The sequence below is a fragment of the Primulina tabacum genome, chromosome 1, assembly GCF_025594145.1.
Source record: "Primulina tabacum isolate GXHZ01 chromosome 1, ASM2559414v2, whole genome shotgun sequence".
NCBI lineage: Eukaryota > Viridiplantae > Streptophyta > Magnoliopsida > Lamiales > Gesneriaceae > Primulina > Primulina tabacum.
The window spans coordinates 6381481-6401738 of NC_134550.1; the positions used below are offsets into that span (position 1 = coordinate 6381481).

General features: G+C 33.8%; 1 protein-coding gene across 1 annotated transcript in view; it reads right to left on the reverse strand.

Moving 5' to 3' along the window:
• Window positions 1-2109: 2109 nt before the first annotated feature.
• LOC142537677 (exocyst complex component SEC8) overlaps window positions 2110-20258 on the reverse strand; it is a 29664-nt gene continuing 11515 nt past the window's right edge. Inside the window, exons 12-26 of the mRNA XM_075643172.1 lie at window positions 15624-15694; window positions 14609-14739; window positions 14460-14509; window positions 12154-12254; window positions 10442-10554; window positions 10226-10337; window positions 9427-9620; window positions 9176-9261; window positions 8526-8721; window positions 8337-8414; window positions 7186-7287; window positions 7002-7076; window positions 2811-2906; window positions 2650-2699; window positions 2110-2571 (exon numbers count right to left, since the gene is read on the reverse strand). Of these exons, the coding sequence (XP_075499287.1) occupies window positions 2484-2571; window positions 2650-2699; window positions 2811-2906; window positions 7002-7076; window positions 7186-7287; window positions 8337-8414; window positions 8526-8721; window positions 9176-9261; window positions 9427-9620; window positions 10226-10337; window positions 10442-10554; window positions 12154-12254; window positions 14460-14509; window positions 14609-14739; window positions 15624-15694 (1543 nt within the window). The 3' untranslated portion in view covers window positions 2110-2483. The remainder of the gene's footprint in view (window positions 2572-2649; window positions 2700-2810; window positions 2907-7001; window positions 7077-7185; window positions 7288-8336; window positions 8415-8525; window positions 8722-9175; window positions 9262-9426; window positions 9621-10225; window positions 10338-10441; window positions 10555-12153; window positions 12255-14459; window positions 14510-14608; window positions 14740-15623; window positions 15695-20258) is intronic.

Below are 20258 nucleotides of genomic sequence, written 5' to 3' on the forward strand. Positions count from 1 at the left end.
AATATGAATGGTTTCACCATCTTTTTTTTTCCTTTACTTAATGCATGAGAGTAGTGCTGTTGATTGACACTCGAGAATTCAAAAATTAATTTCATCCCAATGTAACACGATGGCTAATTGAGCTAAGTAATCTTCGTTCTATTTCAAACATTGGATTCACCACCTTACTAGATTTATCAAACATGATTACTATAGTTAATTGACATTTTACTCAAAATTATAATTGGTCTTAGGACTGTAATATTTTGTACACAATAGCAAGTGCCACACTTCAAATCCAACTGCTATCTTATTGCTCCCCAACACTAGTATCGACCATCACATTTCTGATTTTATGTCAGTACTGCACACTAACTGCTAAAGCTAAATAAGAAAAAGAAGACCAGGACTTTTAAATCCTTCCTCAATTGATCTAAGCGCTGGAAAACTCGATTTTATCAAAGTACTGCTTCAAGTTAAGCACTAAGGCCTAAGGGTTACTTGTTTGTCAAGATAGGCTTTGTATGTCTCAAAGGCTAAAATGTTTAACAAGAAACTTTGTATCTAATAACATAGTAACTGTATTGCATTCTTCTGTCTTAGCAAACCAGCGTTGGGACCTTTAATTCGGATGTTACTCACAACATCCCAAACACTGTTGGTTGAGCTACCGCCGTTGTTCAACTGGTCTTAGAAGTCGCATGCGTTGCACTCGAGCGTCCAAGAGCAAGTCTTGTCTGCTGCCGAGCACAATATGTGGACGGTGTCTCATCACCCCAAGTGGACTTTCTGGCTGTCATGCATAGAGCTCTTCAACATGCACCTTGTTTCCAGGGCTCCTCCGCTCGTATGTTCAAATGCACATCCTGCGGTTGGATCAGTATGATCACGGCTATGAATCCTCGTCTTTATCATCCCAGTTTTGTTTGAAAGGTTTGCATGGCATCCTGCTGACTTCATAATACTTTTAACTCAAAGACTAATAGTAATTAATGCTTACCATCTAATCAGTGATTTACACACGAGTTATGATTTGGTGTTTTAGGTCATCTCCAACTCATTACATTAGTGCAGTTCTAACTTCAAAATAAAATAATTTTATATTAAATATAACAATTTTCTCTGTTAATCGACTCTAAACTCAATTTTAAAAAGAATATCCCTGTTATTTTATTTATAACAATTATATTATTTCAAAAATCACTTAATCATACATTAAATTTAAATTTTATTAATTTAAGAAAAAACTTTAAATAATTTTGTGTAGCACTGTAGCACAGCTCCAATTTAAAGCAGCATTTGTTGCTGGGTTGGACACTATTTAGGCATCTAAAATTTCATTTTAAGGTTTTCTGTTTCCTCGAAAAGAATCTATAGTTAAATAATCTACCACTAACAGCCCCAAACCCACAACCACCTCTCTACCCAAGCGCAACGCCTCCTCTAATTGCACGATATTTGGTATAAAAAACTTGAAGTAAAACGAAAGTAAAATACAATAAATAAATATCTAACTATTAAATGAAACTCAATCTTAATCATTTCCTTCTCTTTTTTAATCCCCTGCTTTCTCGTTGTCCTTTGGCCACCAAATTTAAACTTTTATGTCTCTCTTTTTAAACAACCACTTTGATTATCAACCAACTAAAAATAAACAAAAAGAATAAATTAATCAACATGAAGACACGAACTAAGAACTGGGATGTATGGCAGGAATCCATAGCAATACATAATAGAAAAATGAAAATACATGAGACTGGGCTACAAGAAACTTCTTAAAAAAAAAGGGGAAAACAAGAGGAAGATTAGTTCCATCTTAATAATAACAAGAAAGCCAATTTTATCTAAAACTAATAGACAACTCACAAATCTTTATCTGTAAAATGAATAACCCAACAGATATTCACAATAAAAAATAATACTCTTAGCATAAAAAGTAATTTTTTTCATGGATGACCCAAATAAGAGATCTGTCTCACAAAATACAACCCGTAAGACTGTCTCACATAAGTTTTTAACTTAATAAGAACATCCACAACCATGGTTCCTTCTCGTCAATGAGAATATGAACCGCATTTATTTTATAATTATTAACTTGTAATAACACAAAGTAATTGGTAGAGGAAAATATTATTTAATCTCCAAAGAATAAAACGCCAATACAAGATAGCTCTTAGAAATCACAAACAATATTCCGTCGTCTAGAGAGTGTACTACACAACTCAAAAAGAAAAATAATCATCCAATAAAAGCCTCACTGTTCCCAAACACCACCAGGGGATGAAAAAATGAATCTATATAAGAAAGAAAAAAGGAAAAAAAGAAATAAAGATATGAGTGGTTCGATCATTTTCTTCGCAACTATAATACTGATAATCATAGGCGGTGAGGATTTGAGTTCTTCTCATCTCTTCCACGGCATACTTCTGTTTCATGTGCATCGAGCAACTCAGACACATTAAAAGTTCACCAAAGAGACTGATAGACCCGTCTGCTTTGAATTTTCAACGTGGCAAAATCTCTGCCACACGATCCTGAGCATCGTCCGGAATTTCCCTCCCTGGAACCTGGACCTTCAAAAGATTTGCATATCTGAAAGGAAACACATTCAGTTAAATATGACCGACGATATAATTGCCTATATGAAAACCAGTTATTGAGATAACTCACTCGGCAGCCGTGAAAAGGTGTTCATGCTCTGATACAAATGCCAGCAATGCCTAGAACAAGTGATGTGCTCATAATTGTTAGCGAATGTACATTCAAAAAAGGGATATGAAAATGAAGTACAACCAACAACAATTAGAAACTACCAATTTAAGACGATTTACCTCAAAGGGCATGTTTAGCAGTTCATAATATGTCCGAACACGATCTAATCTCATCTTTACTGCTTCACTATCAACTGAAGAGATGGCAGCCAAAGCCTAAAAAGCTCAGAAAAAACTATCAATCACACAGTAGATCGTAACCACAATAAAAAAGATGTGAGTACACCATTCTCAGTCATCTAACTGGTGTCATCGCTGCAAAGATCCAGGTCCGCAAAACAAATTCAAGGGAAAAAGACAGGTGAAAACAATTATGTAGGGGCAAAAGATTTCGGTGATGGAGATGCCTACCAGATTGGTTTGAGATATGTTCATGCATAATGGGAGAACTTCTTGTTACCTACTCAAGTAAGTTTAATTGTGACATGGAATTCTTAAAAGCTGTTGGAGTACATATCATTCTTATTTGGAAAATATGTTATTATAATTCACAAAGTCCTAGTCGGATCTTTCTAATTATATTTAGATTTCTTACCTGATAAATTGAAGTATTTCAGATCATGTAAAGGACAAATCATTGACATTTACAAAGGAAATATCAACAAGCAGCATTTCCAAAATTATCTATTTTCCATGTGGTATTGGAGCCAAAAGTGTTGAGAAAAATTGTTAGAATTGAAAATGATAGTGAACTAGCATAAAGAGGTAGATCAATTTTAACATTTTAAAACCTTTTAAAAGAACCCATCTACTTGAGGTTTACAGTACCTTTCGGAATAGAGTTATAATAACTCAATGTTTTAGTTTAATCTATATACCTATAAAAGTGTGGATAGTAGAAAAGTTTTCTCATTGTGAACGGACATTATTACCCTTCACATGTTTACTTATTTTCATTATTAGGTAACATACGTGGTAATTTCATATTTATTCCATTAATTAATAATTAATGGTTATTATTTTGTGCTTTTGACTTTCTTCTCCATGTTCTTAAATGTTTGAGCTAATTTTAAATAAACAAATTATTAAATTTACTTAATATTAATATCAATTATTTTTTTTATTTTAATAATTTTCGTTCTAAATTTAATATTGATAAATGAAGAAACAAAAAAATTTAAATAATCAGTATTATTTTTAAACTAAATAAAATGAAGAATCAAAAAAATTAAAATAATCAGTATTATTTTTAAACTAAATAAAATGAATTGAATTGAAAATAAAATTATATTTAATCAAAATTTTAAATTTATTTTGTCAAACTATTAATTTTTAAATGCAAAAAATTCAAAAATTACAAAATCATAACCATAAAATTCAAAAATACAAAATCATAACCATAAAATATGGTTAATTAGTATTAATTATTAATTAATAGAATAAGTGTGAAATTACTACATATGTTGCTTGATAATTAAAATAAGTAAAAAAGTGAAGGGCAATTACGTCCTTTCACAATTGGAAAGCATTTTAAGTATCCACACTTTTATAGATTTATAGATTACTAGCATGATGCACGTGCGTTGCACGTAATATCAATTATATTATAAAAATTAAAAAAAATTGATTTTCTAAAAAACAATTTAAATCATTTTGTTATTTATTTGGGTTTAATTTCTTATCATATTAGATGATTTATAAGAACTTATATAACTTAGTTTCAAAATTGTTTCCCAAATTAAAATTCAACAAATTAATTCTATATTATATAATAAATTATAATGAATATAATATATAGAACAAAATGAACTGAAACAAATTGCTAAAAAAAATATATATTCAAACACCACGTATAAAGCATAATAACCTAAAAATCAACCAAATTATGGATTTTATCTATATATAAATCATAATCTACAAAAGCGAAGCATACTAAAGACAAATAATTTTCAATTTAAAATCACTGTGACTAACTTATAAAAACAATATTAAAACAAATGAAATAGTAATATTGATAATAAAATATAACTCATAATATTTAATTTAACATCCTAAAAAAATTTTTTTTACTTTTTATTTTTATAATTCTATATCATGGATAATAAATTCTATATATCGATCTTTCGTAGACTAACATTGATAACTATTAATTTCTTGTTAAAGAAGTTTTAAAATAATAAATAAATCAACATATGTAAAGAAATGCACATTCAAATAAGATTATATGGTAAATATCAAATAAACTCATATAATAATTATTAAATATAGATTTTAAACTACTGGTATGATTTTCACCATTAAAATTTGAAATATAACAAAAGAAATAAACTTTCATAAAAAAATGTTATTTTTGTATCTATTGAATTAATTAGTTTGATTTAAAAATAATTAAATAAATATATTAAATTATATCATATATAAAAAGTCTGATACTTTGACAAATGTTAATAAATGATCATTATAATTATATTTATTATAAGGATTATATCATATATTGTTTTACAGTATAAAATAACTTAATGTCTTTTTATTCATTAAATCTCTTTTCATGAATTACATATTCAAATAGTACTCAATCATAACAATAATGTCATGACATTTTATTTGTATTTGTAGAGTTATTTACATACAAGTATATAATGACAATTATATTGACAAAAATGTAAGCACACATTAAATAAAAAAAATCAATAAACACTTAATTTGAAAAAATAAAAATAAAAATTTGAGCTTATTCACAAATGTTATCACAATTGATACTTTTTCAGCTTATTTTTCTTAAAAAAAAAAAATCAATGACGGTATCTATTATATGTAGAAAAAAAAGTAGAGTCAAATGGTATATAGATAAAATTATTATAAAATTGTTTTAAAAAATGACACAAATGAGTCAAAAAGAGTAAGAGCAAGATGTTCCTACAAATAATTATTAGTATAACGTTAACATAACTAAATTGGAAGTTATGTTGGTGTAGAGTAAGTCTCTTGTGAGAATGTCTCACGATTTTTATATGTGACACAAGCCAACCCTACCGATATTCACAATAAAAATTAATACTCTTAGAATAAAACTTAAAATGAAAAATTGTTGTCATATATTCTTAATTATTCCAAATTATAAGTAAGTACTATTTTAGATTTTCAAGATGTAATTTTTACATTTTAGGAAAATATTTATCAATTAATTGATGTAATGAGTAGATAAATATCAACATCATATACTAAAATATTTTCTTCCACTCTTATATTGCTTAATTAATTAAAATATATTCATATAATTCTGTTTACACTCTTATATTGCTTAATCAATTCAAATCCTTTCACTTCATTGTATTTGTATTATTATTTTAGTTCAATTTAGTACTTAATCTGATAAATCATTATTCCAAATTCTTATAATTTGTTTTGATCTATCTTTTTCCTAACGAAATGTTGTTTCATGGATTTGATCGCGTTATGCAAAGATTAAAAATATTTTTAATATTAATTTATTTTTTAGTTATTCAGAATATGGGTTCACGTGCGGATGCACGTGCTTTTTTGCTAGTTCTTTAAAATGAGCGAAAAACATAATAAAACTAAGTGCAAAAATGAAATGCAGAAAGTAATAACCATACGGATTTTTATGTAACTGTCAAACTAAATTTTTACTCCTCCCTTTTTCTGTTTTTGGAAGGGTCCACTAGCAATCTTCTAGTAAAACGTCGGTGCAATGAGACTCAACCGCTTTACATATCACTTTCCAGCACGGAATAGCCAACATCAGTTCAAAGAACTGAATAGTTTTATGAGATAGTTTATGGCACTGGATAACCTTTTATAAGATAACATCATCGAGTGAAAGATATTCTGATTGTTTAACCATTGAATTCCAAGTCATTTTTCAATATGAGTAATATGTGCATCAACTTGAGGGAAGTGTTAGAAAGAGTATTGTTCCAATTTGAAAAATAAATTCCTCCAGATTTTTCAGCCCATAAAAATGCTTGCATCATTTTTACTTACATTAGAAGGAAATATTAAAAACACACACTTCACCATATTCTCTCTTTCGACAAGTGTTTCCATCGATATTTATGTTTTTTATATTTCCTTCAACATATTCTCTCTTTCGACAAGTGTTTCCATCGATATTTATGTGTAATTAGATATTCTTTTTCCACGTGAAATAGAAATTATCGGCATAAATATGCAGAATAAGAAAACCAACGCAAACAGATCCTAATCTACAGGAAAGCAGATCAAAAGAAGAGGAGAGATAGCATATTGAGGAGAGGAAGAGAAAGGAGGAGAATACACGAGTTAAAATACCTGTTCCAGTGCAATTGAGTTACGACATATCTGCTGAACGCCAAAGAGGTTGATAGATTTCATATCAGCCAAAGCCTAACCAGAGAGAATATAGATTTCATTGATGAAAATTAAACCGAACAAATTATTTTCTTCAGTGTCTGAATTTTACACAATTTGAACACAAGACAAGCGACAAGCAAACCTTTATGGATGCATTGGCTGCTACAAAACATATTCCTCCAAATATATAATTTCGTTTTGTATCAGCAACAAATGGCAGCATTTCCTCATCTCTACGCGTTATCTGTCTTGCATTAACAAACATTAAAAAACCTCGGCTCTTCAGATACTAGTGAGGAAAAGCAAAAGACGTGGGTAAAACATTTTTCCCCAAGGAACACAACATAGCAAAAAAAGGAAAACAAGAAGCACCAATTTGTTTTCATTATCATTGCTTTCGGAGGCTCAAGCCAACATATTTAATCTCCTTATACTTTGTTTATTTTAACTTTTTTCTGTTTTTTTTTTTTTTTTTGGTTCATTTAGTTTCTGTTTTCATGTGCGTGTGTTCTAGAGCAGGGAGAGAAAGGTACTACTGCCACCACAATAATAAATGGAACTTGCAGCTTCACCACAAGATCTCCAGTTCCAGGCATTTTTCACATAACCAATCCCATCACCAGCCCATTTCTCCAAACCGCCTCATGTGACAACCATCAAAATCTTAAAAGTGAAAAGCTACTGCACAATGATTAACTGGATTTTTCAACATCACTATGCAAAACTCCCAATGCTTTTCCCCTGTGTTTCACTCCTTCGCCAAATAGTTGTAAAATAATTAACGAATTAACCTTTGTAAACATAAGTAACTCTCAGTGGTTAGAATGTGGAATATACACCAAACGTGACAATCTAACCAACAGGTGATCAGGAGCTCTTAAAGAAAAACATCAAACTGGAAATTAGATATAGTATTGCTCCTCCTAGTTGACAACTGAAGCGAGTGCTAGTGTGCTACAATGCAATAGTACTTCCAAAAATTTCTGGATGCTCCAAGGAAAATGGCTCTCGAGACTGTTACCTACTTTCAGTATAGGTATTGCCAATGAACAAAGTTTCTTCAAGGAATGATAGTGCATGATTATCAAAACAGAGCGATAAATAGCCACCTTTATCTTTTTTTTCCTGAATTAAATAACATGTACAACTGCATATACCCTCTTCAGATCCAGTCCCAACGCCCTAGACTCACGCATTCTTCTGTGATTGTTTTTTATCCTTCTCTTTCTAAATCCCATGTATCTGCATAAATAAACTCCGTATAATGCCCAACAAATCAATATGAAAACTTGCCTGGGAAGTCAATGAAATAATAAAATCATCAGGCTCCTCAGCATCTTGGTCATCTAAATACTCCCTATTTGTCATTTCCTACACATTTCAAGATTTTGACAGCAAGAAATATTAGTGAGCAACAATTTTCTTTCGCAAAAAAGGTCAAAGATGCATGTCCTTTCCTTTTGGGACAAGCTATTTACATACCTGCATGTGAAAAATAGTCTCCAACTGCATCTCCATGCGTAGAACCTTGAGGCAATCAATTGCTAGTTTTCTATATTCTTCAGCAAATGTTGAAAGATCCTTCGGAGGCGCACTGTTTGTTCTTGTATGATGCAAGGTTTTCTCCCTTCCATTCTCTTCTACTTGATTATAAGTGCTGGAAGATGATTTCCCAAGCCTAAAAGTAGAAAGAAAGTTCAACATCAGTTACTTGTAGCCCTATGCCCATACCTCGATATATTTGTTTTAAAACAATGCAAAATTATTGTATCAAAAGGACTACCCCTTTCTTAATCATCGACACAAAAGACGATAAACTTAGAAATAGATATAAGCTATCATATGAGAACTCTGCTACTGTTTATTTGTTAAAATCGCTGCATTGTTATAAAATTCGCTGTAAAAGCCTTAGCAAAATCACCCAATGCTATACAAGAATACAAGTGTGGACAAGCTGAGAAAGTACACAAAACAAATGTATTTGAAATCACCGTGTACGATACACTTTCCTTTTGAAGTGCCAAAACTATTATCCACAATTATGATTTGATTGGACCAGAATTTAACAAAAATCATATCCTAAAGCAAGATAACTAGACAAGCTCATGTTCAACAAGACAAAGCGAACTTGCCTTTCTATTGAGTCTGCAACAAATTCCAGTGAATCACTCAATGATGCCAACAAGATAAGTTTGTTATCATCACGAATCAGGTTCTCCTGCAAAATATTCACCAAAAAAATTCACAGATTATTACAATTAAGATTATCACAAGATTTCTGATCTGCGAATTTAACATGACATTTTGCGTTCAGAAACATAATTGAAAAAAGAAAGAAAAGAAAAGAAAAGAAAAAGACTATAGCCCACAAGGGCACAGATACCTGCTTGATAGGCCTCAAGCTTAATAATTTATCACATAATTCCATTTCAACTTCAACAGACTCAGCATCTGAAGCATTTGTATCTCTGATAGCTTGATCTATTGAACTTGATAAGCGTGTAATATCCGGACCAAGCCGCAACAGTTTATCAATATCATGTCTACCAATGAGCATATAACTTTGCTTCTCAAGAACTGCCTGACATTCCAAACAAAAAAAAGTGAGATTTTATAGTAATGAATGAATGCATAAGGAACATATCTGAAGATTCAGAAACAGAAAAGGTCTATTCAGAACCTTTCATATGAATTTGCTATTGTATTATCCCATTACCAATCTTACTTGGTCATAACAATTTCATGAAATGTATGTTCAATTGAACTCAGACTAGAAACGTACAGCATAAGGTATCAAAAAATATGAAGATGTAGTCTATCCCAAGAAACATCACCAGCATGCCGTCACACAAATCCATAAATTTTATCGGTCAATTTTATCAACCTTTTTAAGACCTATACAGTTGTTTTTTGCCTCTCACCCAATGATTTCATATCCCATTCAAACAAGATCATCCAGACACTACATATAATCACCTTGTTTTATCAATTCATGCATTTATTCGAAATGAAGTTATAAAGCCACAAAGTATCAGCTTAAAGGTGATGGCAAAGGAGGAAAAAATATGGCAAAGCAGAATTATACATAATACTTGTACATGTTAACAAACATTTTGAAAGCATCAACAAAAAGGACTTCAAAAAAAAAAAACTAAAACAGGGACAAAAAGGAGTAAGTTTACATGCCTCCATGTATGATGTCCGACACCTTTCGTATGTTCTTTCCAGGAACGTTTGCATATAGGTGATTATATCACCAGAAAATTTGGGCATTGCTTGCGCCCATCCAAGTACCTAAAAATTACAATGAACATTAAGAGAGAGAAATTGTCTGAAATGAACTATTTACTCCGCTTATCATAACAATGGCAAAAAATTTGCGGTTAGATCAAAAGCACCTCTTTAGCTAAGAAATCTATTGCCAACAATCCTTGCAATATAGGCCTCCCCTTCTCAATTGAAGGAGTATAAGAAGTAGATGTGTGTGCTCGAGGGCGAAATGCCGCTGGACCTGGTTAGAGAAGAAAGCAAAAAATCAGAACAAAGAAGAATATATTCAAATTATTCAGAGAAACATCACATGTCTGCAAAGCCCAGGATTCATCATTCAACTTTACATTTTAGTCCAGCACCCAGATCACAATCCAATTAAAACAACAATTTTACTTAATAGCATGATATTTACTAATATTTCCAATCCCAATTCTAAATATTATTTATGCTTTTAACATATCTATTCCATTCAACATATCCGATATTCTTGCATAAAGAGCATAGAGCAGCATGAACACAGCTCTCTCCTGCTTATGCTGGAAATTCTTACAGTGAGATGCAGAAAATAATTCTTGAAAATCGAGGGAAATGACACTTACTTTACGGCAGAATAAAAAGAAACTTGAAATGAGTAAAGCTTTATATAAATGGGTGGTGACAGGATGAGATGAGATGTGATACCAGTCATACCTTCTCCACTTTCCCAGAACATCAAATGTTTACAAGGGATCATAAGTACATTGAAAATAAAATACATGTATATTGCAAGTAGTTGCTTTTAGGACTGCAATAATTTAACTACTTTGCTGACATGAACATGAATAATACAACAATTGCAAAATCAAGTTAGCACCAGGCACAGGGTGAATTGGGAGGTACACTAGAGAATGCTAATCAGAAGGCACAATAATTTAAAGAGAGTTTAACTATAAGTTTCCCATGTTTGTCTTTCTGCAAAAACAGGGATCAAGCCCCACTGAGATGGCTTGAAGATTCAGAAGCAGTATTTATATCCATAATTTTAGAGAAGAATAAACCCCACGGATACCCCATGCAGTGATACTTAATGTAATGCCAGTTCTGGGAATCTCCAGGTGCACTAGGATCAGGCATACAAAATTCTATCAACCCCAAACTACTTTTAGCAACTCTGTAATGTCCCAACTAAGTAACTAAAAATATTAAGATGGTTAAAACTTTTCATTAACATCTGTTGAGACTGAATTGTGAACTTTCAACCATAAATTTAAGTGTACATTTGTGAGGCCCATTATGCATGCACAAATAGGTGTACCAAACACCTGTATCAGAATGCCGCATTTGTGCACTTAACAAACCTTAAAGAGTACTAGCTGTCAATTTTTATGCATGCGAAGCTTAGCCTCTGCTGCTACTGCTGAAACTAACAGTTGGTACAGCAATGTTTTCATATTCAGTCTGATTATTCACGGCTATGTGCATAGAATCTGACATCAATTTTGTGGGAGAAGTTTGAAATATTTACAAGGCAGTACAATGAAAATTTTTGTCACTTTGATTTAATTATTTATCAAAAAATGAGCATGGACCAAGATGGTTGCTGGTAAAGCTTCAGACTATATTCCATGGCTTGGAGTAAAACAACATCGACAAAGAATAGCAGTTCTACAGGTCTCAGACAAGGAGTGAAATCAGTGACAGCCACCAAGAAAGAAGAATATAATGATTTATGAAAAACTAGTAAAATCCAACCATGTAACATTTAATGCAGTATATTAATAGAAATATATAAAAAAGAAACTCACTCAAGTACTTAAACTAATTACAAACAGAAAAGAAACTAGTTTGGAAGACTTGCTTGATATGGCTTGTTGCACGGCTTTCCTATAATCCACAAACATTGTAGGTAAAAAGTGATCCTTCACAAAGTTCTCCACAAACGTGAACAATCCATCATTGCTGCGAAATTTGTTCAAAGGTCAGGTATATGATTAACATTCAACTGGAGTCAGAAACTCGATGGATAAGGAATCAAGAATTCGACTTGCTTCGCACATGTTCCATTTTAAAAATTAAAGTGCAAAAAACAACCATGGGAGAACATCAAGTACCCGTTCCTTTTTTGGCGCAATTAGGCAATGACTTTAAGGAACAATATCAGTACCTTAATAATTGGATGTCAACATCTATTAATCTGAATACATGTGTAATGATCTGGAACGCAAGTTGGATTATCAATTTAGATTTATAAAAGTTGAGAAATAGGAAGAGAAAATTTTAATTTATATAGAAATATGAGGAAATACTTTATTCCTAATCTGTATAATGAAAATAAGGATACGCGATACTCGGTCACTAAAATTAGGGTAGCTAATCAAGTATATAAAGGGGTATGTGTAACCTAATCATTGTACAAGTAAGAAGAAGAAAATAATATAGGCACACTATTATCTTCTTCTTGTTCTTACGCCTATTTCCCTGATCTACTTTCATGGCTTTCTTCTCGTGCTTGCAAAAGTTTGTTTGAGTAGATATCTAATTTGTGTGATGTACAATTTATACATTTAATTACGGGGAAAATTATTATTTTGTCATGTAACTTGCACATGTCTATTTTTGGTCCTACTGATTTAGAGTATTATCCTCCTAATTTGTATTTTTAAATTTTAGTCATTTTTCATCTGAGCGCTGACTTGACACGAGAAAATGATGATGTGGCATTAAAGATTGCTGACGTGGCGTCGGACATTAATGCGTGTCCGATGCCACGTTAGCGCTTTGGTAAAAAAAAGACTAAAATAGAAAAAAAGTGCAAATTAGTAGACAAAAACCGTGAATTGATCGATAATAAGAACAAAAATGGAAAACGTTCAATTTACATAACCAAAAATAGAATTCACTCTTTATAAGTTGCATCTCTAATAAGAAACACGATATACCAAAAAGAAAAAGAAGAAAAAATATTTTAACACTAACAGAAAAAGAAAAGGTATAAATGTCGTTCAAATAAACCCCAGAAAAAAACGTTTGGAGAGAAAAGACATAAATTATTCATTTTTACAAATAATTTATCTCGAAACACATACTGGATGCTATTTTATTCAAATAATTTATTCCACTCAAGACGTATCCTGTAAACCAATTACTCACAGTCTAAGCAGATTTCTGCATGCTTTCATTCCCGTGTCATTATTGTCGTACTTTTGCCACACTAAGAACTAAAATGACAAGAACAAATCTTTACCAATCCTACTCAGTTAGGTGTTAGGTGTGTAAACATACTGAATCAAGATGAATATCAACTTATATTTCATAGTCGCCCTCAAACTTAAACAGTATTGAACCAAAAAATGAACAACTCTGGGCTTGGTTCAGAGTTTGAGTTCAAACTCACTTCTTTCTGTGGCAGCTGGGTCAAGCAAAAGCTCAAAATAGACTAGAGTTCGAAATTAAATTTCATATATCTACAAAATATTAACAAATATATTAAAAAATTTGTGGTGGACACACAACCTATTGATGAATATAATTTTTGCTTGAATGTCTAAAGGCTCATATATTATGATCTCGAATACAAATTAAACAGTCTAAAAACTGGCTTTTTGAAACCAATTCAGTTCATTTGCGCCCTTGGGGATTATGCTAAACCTCTAACAATATTTTTAAACAAAATAATTTTCAGCTCTGAAACATTCATTAATCAAATCATGATAGTTTTTTGCACACATAATGTATAAAAGTTCTTTTAGGAATATGCCTCATCTTCAAATCTTATATTTTAAATATCATCACCAAACATCATTTATTTACTTTTTTTAAAGAAAAAAATGTAAAATTACATAAAATAAGCATCACCTAGGTTTCTCAAGCTCTCCAATACTAGGTTTTTTAAAATTTAATTGGCGCAAAGCTGTTAAATTTTCCCACAGAGGTTGTCACTAAAATACCAGATTTAATTACAAGAGAGTTTATCAAAACAAACTCAATGAGGTATGGCATATGCGTTCTCTTTAGAGAAGCACTAAATCTATGAAAATCACTAGCAACGATTATAAAGATTATGCACATAGAAATACTTTTCTAACAGTCAGAGAAGGTCAATTAAATCAAATTTATGCAATCATTCCCCTGATAGAGTGTCAAAATAATACACTATGCACTCACCCAAGCTGAGAATTTTTTTGAGGAAGCATTGATGCAACTTTGTCTGTAAACTGCAGAAGGGACAACACAAGGAGAATTAAGTGATGTGTTGCTTGGAATCATAATGACCAAAGAACAGACCAGCATACGCTTCTTCTATTCTTATATACCTGAAGAACTGGCCTGTACACTGATGCTGCTAAATATATCCCTTGTTCGGGTAACAAACCTCCAGTTCCGTAACCTTCTTTGAGCACATTGGTACCCTTTTTACTCCATCCTTGGCGAATAAGCTCAGAACCTGGGAGGAACTTAATTGTAAGTAAATTTATTCTCAGCATAAACTGACTGCTGGCCAATAAATATTAAAACAAATTAAGAGCAACAAATTGAAAATGCACATCCTTACGAAAAAAAAATCTTCCAAATGCCAATAATACATGCAACTGACAATTAACAACTCCCTTCAGCTTGTTCAAGAAACTTCTCGAAGGTAAACGCATCATGAACCCAGATGAACCTTGTGCTATTGGCAGTTCAACACTCCTAGCTTAGTCAGTATTGTAAATCAATGCCAACTATGACACATATGAGTAAACCACAGTCTCATAGCACGACAAAAAATTGCTTACACAATCAATGCGGGAGAAGAAGTTATAAGGTCCCACCTAATACGCAATGCCAGGTAATGTCTAGTTCATGGACAGTAGCCCAATCCACAGATCAAGGATCAACAAAGTATGTAATAACAACAGGACCTTTTTTATAACTATCTACAATGGCCCAGCTTCAACTACCAACCCTAAAAAAAGCATTTGAATATAAACAAACACCAGACAACAGTTCCAAAATATTGAAACCCGTGTTTCATGCTATTCTTAGCATCTTGTACTCTTTTTTTTTGCAAGACTCTTACGCTACAATAAGATAATCAGTTCACAGATACTCCATGTTACAGCATTCACGTTTAGCTAAAAATCATTCTCTTAGTTGAGAACACATTTTCAGTTAACCCATACACGCACAGGCTGATGACTCTTAAATGGTTTATAACTACATCATATCATCAAATGCACTAGGTGCATCGAGTTCGTAACAAGTGCCGTTTGGCTACTCAAAGAGGACACGAATAAAAACAATTATAATACCAACTTTAAAGATTGCATCATTATAGTTAACTCATACCCTGGTTAGGAATGGACATAGATACATCCGTAAAACGAAATGCAAAAGTAAGACCATCTTCTGATCCATCTCTGCGATCAACATTGATAATAATATATCATTGCACAGTAGAACAAGAGAAATTTCACCGTTTGAAACCATAAATAAGAAAATTACAATTTCAAAAGCAATCACACAAATGAGTTCATGGTGGCACAGGGAAAGATGATAATGTTAAAAAAAATTAGCAGAGTACAGAAAGCAGCTTCACATATCAATAAAAAAAATCAAACAATAGCACATCATCTCTGCAAATAATAACTAAGTCAACCAATAAGTATTTTTCTTTATCCATCACCTTTTCAACACTATGAATGAAAATAACCAGACAATATTTATGGAATGTCCAGCAAAAAACAGAGATGGGATTGGAACCTGTTAGCGTGTGTATTTTTTACTTGTTTGTTAGGATTAGATTTAGTCTTATCGGTAGATAACAATTGATCCTATTTATTAGGAGTTTGTTATATCTCTTAGGATTGTGATATCTAGGTTTGTTACATAGGTTTCTCTATATAAAGATTGTAAACTCTAGTTGTATAATAGATAGAGTTTTTCGGGTAAGCACACAATTGTGCTTCGTTATTCTTCGCCCATTTTTTAACTTACATGGTATCAGAGCCAGGTTATTCTTATTCCTTTGAATTGAGAACAATGAATTCCATCGCTCTCATGGCCGGAGTATCTGGAGGCACTGATTCAGAGGTTGCATCGGAAACCTCTATACCTACCTCCCTCACAGCTCCCACTACCTTGCATTCCGATAATTCTTTTACCGGCGCCATCACTGCATACAAACTTAATGGCCGCAACTTTGTTCCCTGGTCTCGATCTGTCCAGATGGTCATTCGTGGCAAAGGGAAGTTCGGATATCTCGATGGCTCGATCCCTTCCCCTCCCGTGGAGGACCCTTCGTTTGCTGCCTGGGACATCCAGAACTCTCTGGTCATGTCCTGGCTCATCCACTCCATGGAAAACAGGATTGGAGAACTTTATCTCATGTACGGGACTGCTTCTGCCATTTGGGACGCAGTCAAACGGGCTTATTCAGACCTCGAAGACTCGTCTCAGATGTTCGCTTTAAGAACGAGAGCTCGCGACCTCCGTCAAGCTGATGGCTGTGTCTCTGATTATTATCATTCTTTAACTCGTGTCTGGCAGGAATTAGATTTGTTCCAACCTCAAGATTGGAAAGATCCGGCTGATGCACGTCTCCATCGTCGCATACTAGAGAAGGAGCGCACATATGATTTTCTTGCTGGTCTCTACCCCTCTTTAGATGAAGTGCGTGGTCGAATTCTTGGTGTGAAACCTTTACCATCTCTCGATGAAATTTTCGCTGAAGTACGTCGCGAGGAACATCGCAAATCTGTAATGCTCGGCCCCAATGTATCTTCACCTGTTGATTCATCGGCTATGGCAGCTCGGGCAAGTGATGAGAAGGGCAAGAAACCAACAACTTGGTGTGATCACTGTCACAAACCGTATCACACAAAATCAAAATGTTGGAAACTACATGGGAAGCCTGCCGATTGGGTTCCTAAGCATATGCGCGACAATTCTGGTCACACAACATCTGCACAGGCCGCAATAGCTCCACCGCCTCCTGCCCTCTTCATTGATGCTCAACTAGATCAATTGAGCAAAATTTTCTCATCTGCTCATACTGCCTCTCTTTTATGGCTTCAACCGGTAAACCTTTAAACTCAATTTCTGACCCATCAAAAGCTCCATGGTTAATTGACTCAGGCGCCTCTGATCATATGACGGGTAGCAAAGAATTTTTTACTACTTATTCTCCGAGCATTTTTTCGCGCACTGTTAAGATTGCTGATGGATCTTCCTTGCGCATTCATGGGACTGGATCAGTCTCCCTCGGTCCCTCGTTATGCTTGAAAAATGTTCTTTATATACCTGGTTTCTCGTGTAATTTATTGTCCATCAGCAAGCTGACAACGGATCAGAATTGTAATGCTATTTTTTCTCACCTTCACGATGTTCTTTTCAGGACCAGAGATCGGGCCGAGTGATTGGGAATGCTGAGTAAAGCTCGGGTCTCTACTATTTTCAGCAAGGTGATTTTTTTAAGAATAAACATCTGGCGGTCGTTGGATTCTCCTCTACCCTTTCTGGGCGTCAACAAATAAAGCTCCTTCACTGTCGTTTAGGTCATCCAAGTTTTCAATATTTGCAAAGATTGTTTCCTACATTATTCTTGAAAAATGAACGATTTGATTGTGATATTTGTCAACTTGCAAAACACAAAAAAATTCCTTATTCCCCTCAACCATACCAGCCCTCACATCCTTTTTCGCTTATTCATAGCGATTTGTGGGGACCTTCGAGGATTGCATCTCACTCAAACAAAAGATGGTTTATTACATTTACTGATGACCACTCTCGTGTCTCTTGGGTTTATTTACTTAAAGAAAAATCGGAAGCTCCAACCATATTTTTCTCATTTTATACCATGGTCAAAAATCAATTTAACACAACCATTAAAGCTCTTCGCACTAACAATGGCACTGAGTACTTCAACTCTGTCATGAATGCTTTTATCACAAAAAATGGTCTATTACATCAAAGCTCTTGTGTTGAGTCACCTCAACAAAATGGAATCTCCGAGCGCAAAAATCGTCATCTTCTTGAAGTTGCACGCAAACTTTTATTCATAGCTAATGTTCCTAAACATTTTTCGGGGGACGCAATCTTAACTGTGTGCTATCTTATTAATCGCCAACCATCAAAAGTCCTTGGTTTCAATACACCTTTGTCAACCCTTCTTAGATCCTTTCCAACTTCACGTATATACTCAGAACTAGACCTTAGAGTATTTGGGTGTAAGGCATTTATCCACAGTACCTGTCCCACTAAGAGCAAACTTGACCCCAGGGCTTTACCTTGTATTTTTCTAGGATACTCTTCCACAAAAAAGGGATATCGTGTGTTTTGTCCGTCTACAAAAAAATATTTGATCTCACACAATGTCACATTCTTTGAAAATCAAGCATTTTATCCCATAAATCAGCTTCGGGGGGGATAGTGAGTGGCGCAAATTTCTGGGAAAATGCAGCAACAGATCATGACAATTTCTGGGATTCAAATCACCCTCCAACAGTGGACTGGGAGTTTCTACTGACAGATACTCCTGATCCTAGTATATCACCACCAAATATTACCCAAATCCCACCAAATCAAACCCCTTAAATCTCCAAAAAGCTTCCTCCAAATCCAATTAGCACTACAAAAATACAGCCATATGACAGGTGTTACGAAAGAAGAAAAAACCTGCAGCAAATAGAAGAACCCGACACCTCTCATGACCAAGCACAACTCCCGGTCCCTGGTAAGGATCTAACACTCTCTGAAATTGACATTCCTATAGCATTACGGAAAGGAAAACGTGCTTGCACTAACCATCCCATTTCAGATTTTCTCGGTTATGCACACTTGTCTCAAGCTATGCAGGTCTTTGTATCTCAACTAGCCAACACAGAAATTCCAAAGAACTTTGAGGAAGCATGGTGTGATAACAGGTGGAAACAAGCTATTTTAAATGAAATGGAAGTTCTTGAGAAGAATGAAACTTGGACAATTGTTCAGAAACCACAAGATAAAAAATCAGTAGGCTGCAAATGGGTATTTACCATCAAATACAATTCAGATGGAACTATTGAGCGACACAAAGCAAGACTCGTTGCAAAGGGATATACTCAAACCCAAGGTATCGACTTCCAAGAAACCTTTGCTCCGGTGGCAAAAATAAATTCCATACGTATTCTCTTGTCTCTCGCAGTTAATCTTGATTGGCCACTTCTACAACTTGATGTGAAAAATGCTTTTTTAAATGGGGAATTAGAAGAAGAAGTTTACATGGATCTACCTCCTGGGTTCAACACCAACCACAACCAAGGTAATTCGTGTAGGTTGAAGAAGTCCTTATACAGACTCAAGCAGTCGCCAAGAGCTTGGTTTGGGAGATTTATGAAATTTGTCCAAAGACAAGGTTTCAAGCAAGCTCAAGTTGATCACACGTTGTTCTACAAACGACAGTCAACCGGTGTTACTATTTTAATAGTCTATGTCGACGATATTGTTCTAACTGGTGATGACAAATTCGAGATGCAGAGAATTAAAACTGAATTAGCAAGGGAATTTGATATGAAGGACCTCGATAATCTCAGATTTTTTCTTGGAATGGAGATTGCTAGGAACAAGGGACTCCATCTCAGTGTCTCAACGTAAATACACTCTCGACCTATTGAAAGAAACTGGCATGTTAGGCTCAAAACCAGCTGATACTCCCATGGACGCAAATCTGAAATTGGTGATTAACTCAGATGACAAACAGGTTGACAAGGGCAGTTATCAACGGCTAGTGGGCAAGCTGATTCATCTCTCACATACACGCCCGGATATTGGGTTTTCAGTTAGTTGTGTAAGTCAGTTTATGCACTCTCCTTCAGAAACTCATATGAGGGCCCTCTACAGAATTCTTAGGTACCTAAAAGGGAATCCGGGAAGAGGCCTTTTATTTCGAAGGACCAAAAGCAGAGATATACATATGTTTGTTGATGCTGACTATGCTGGATCTCC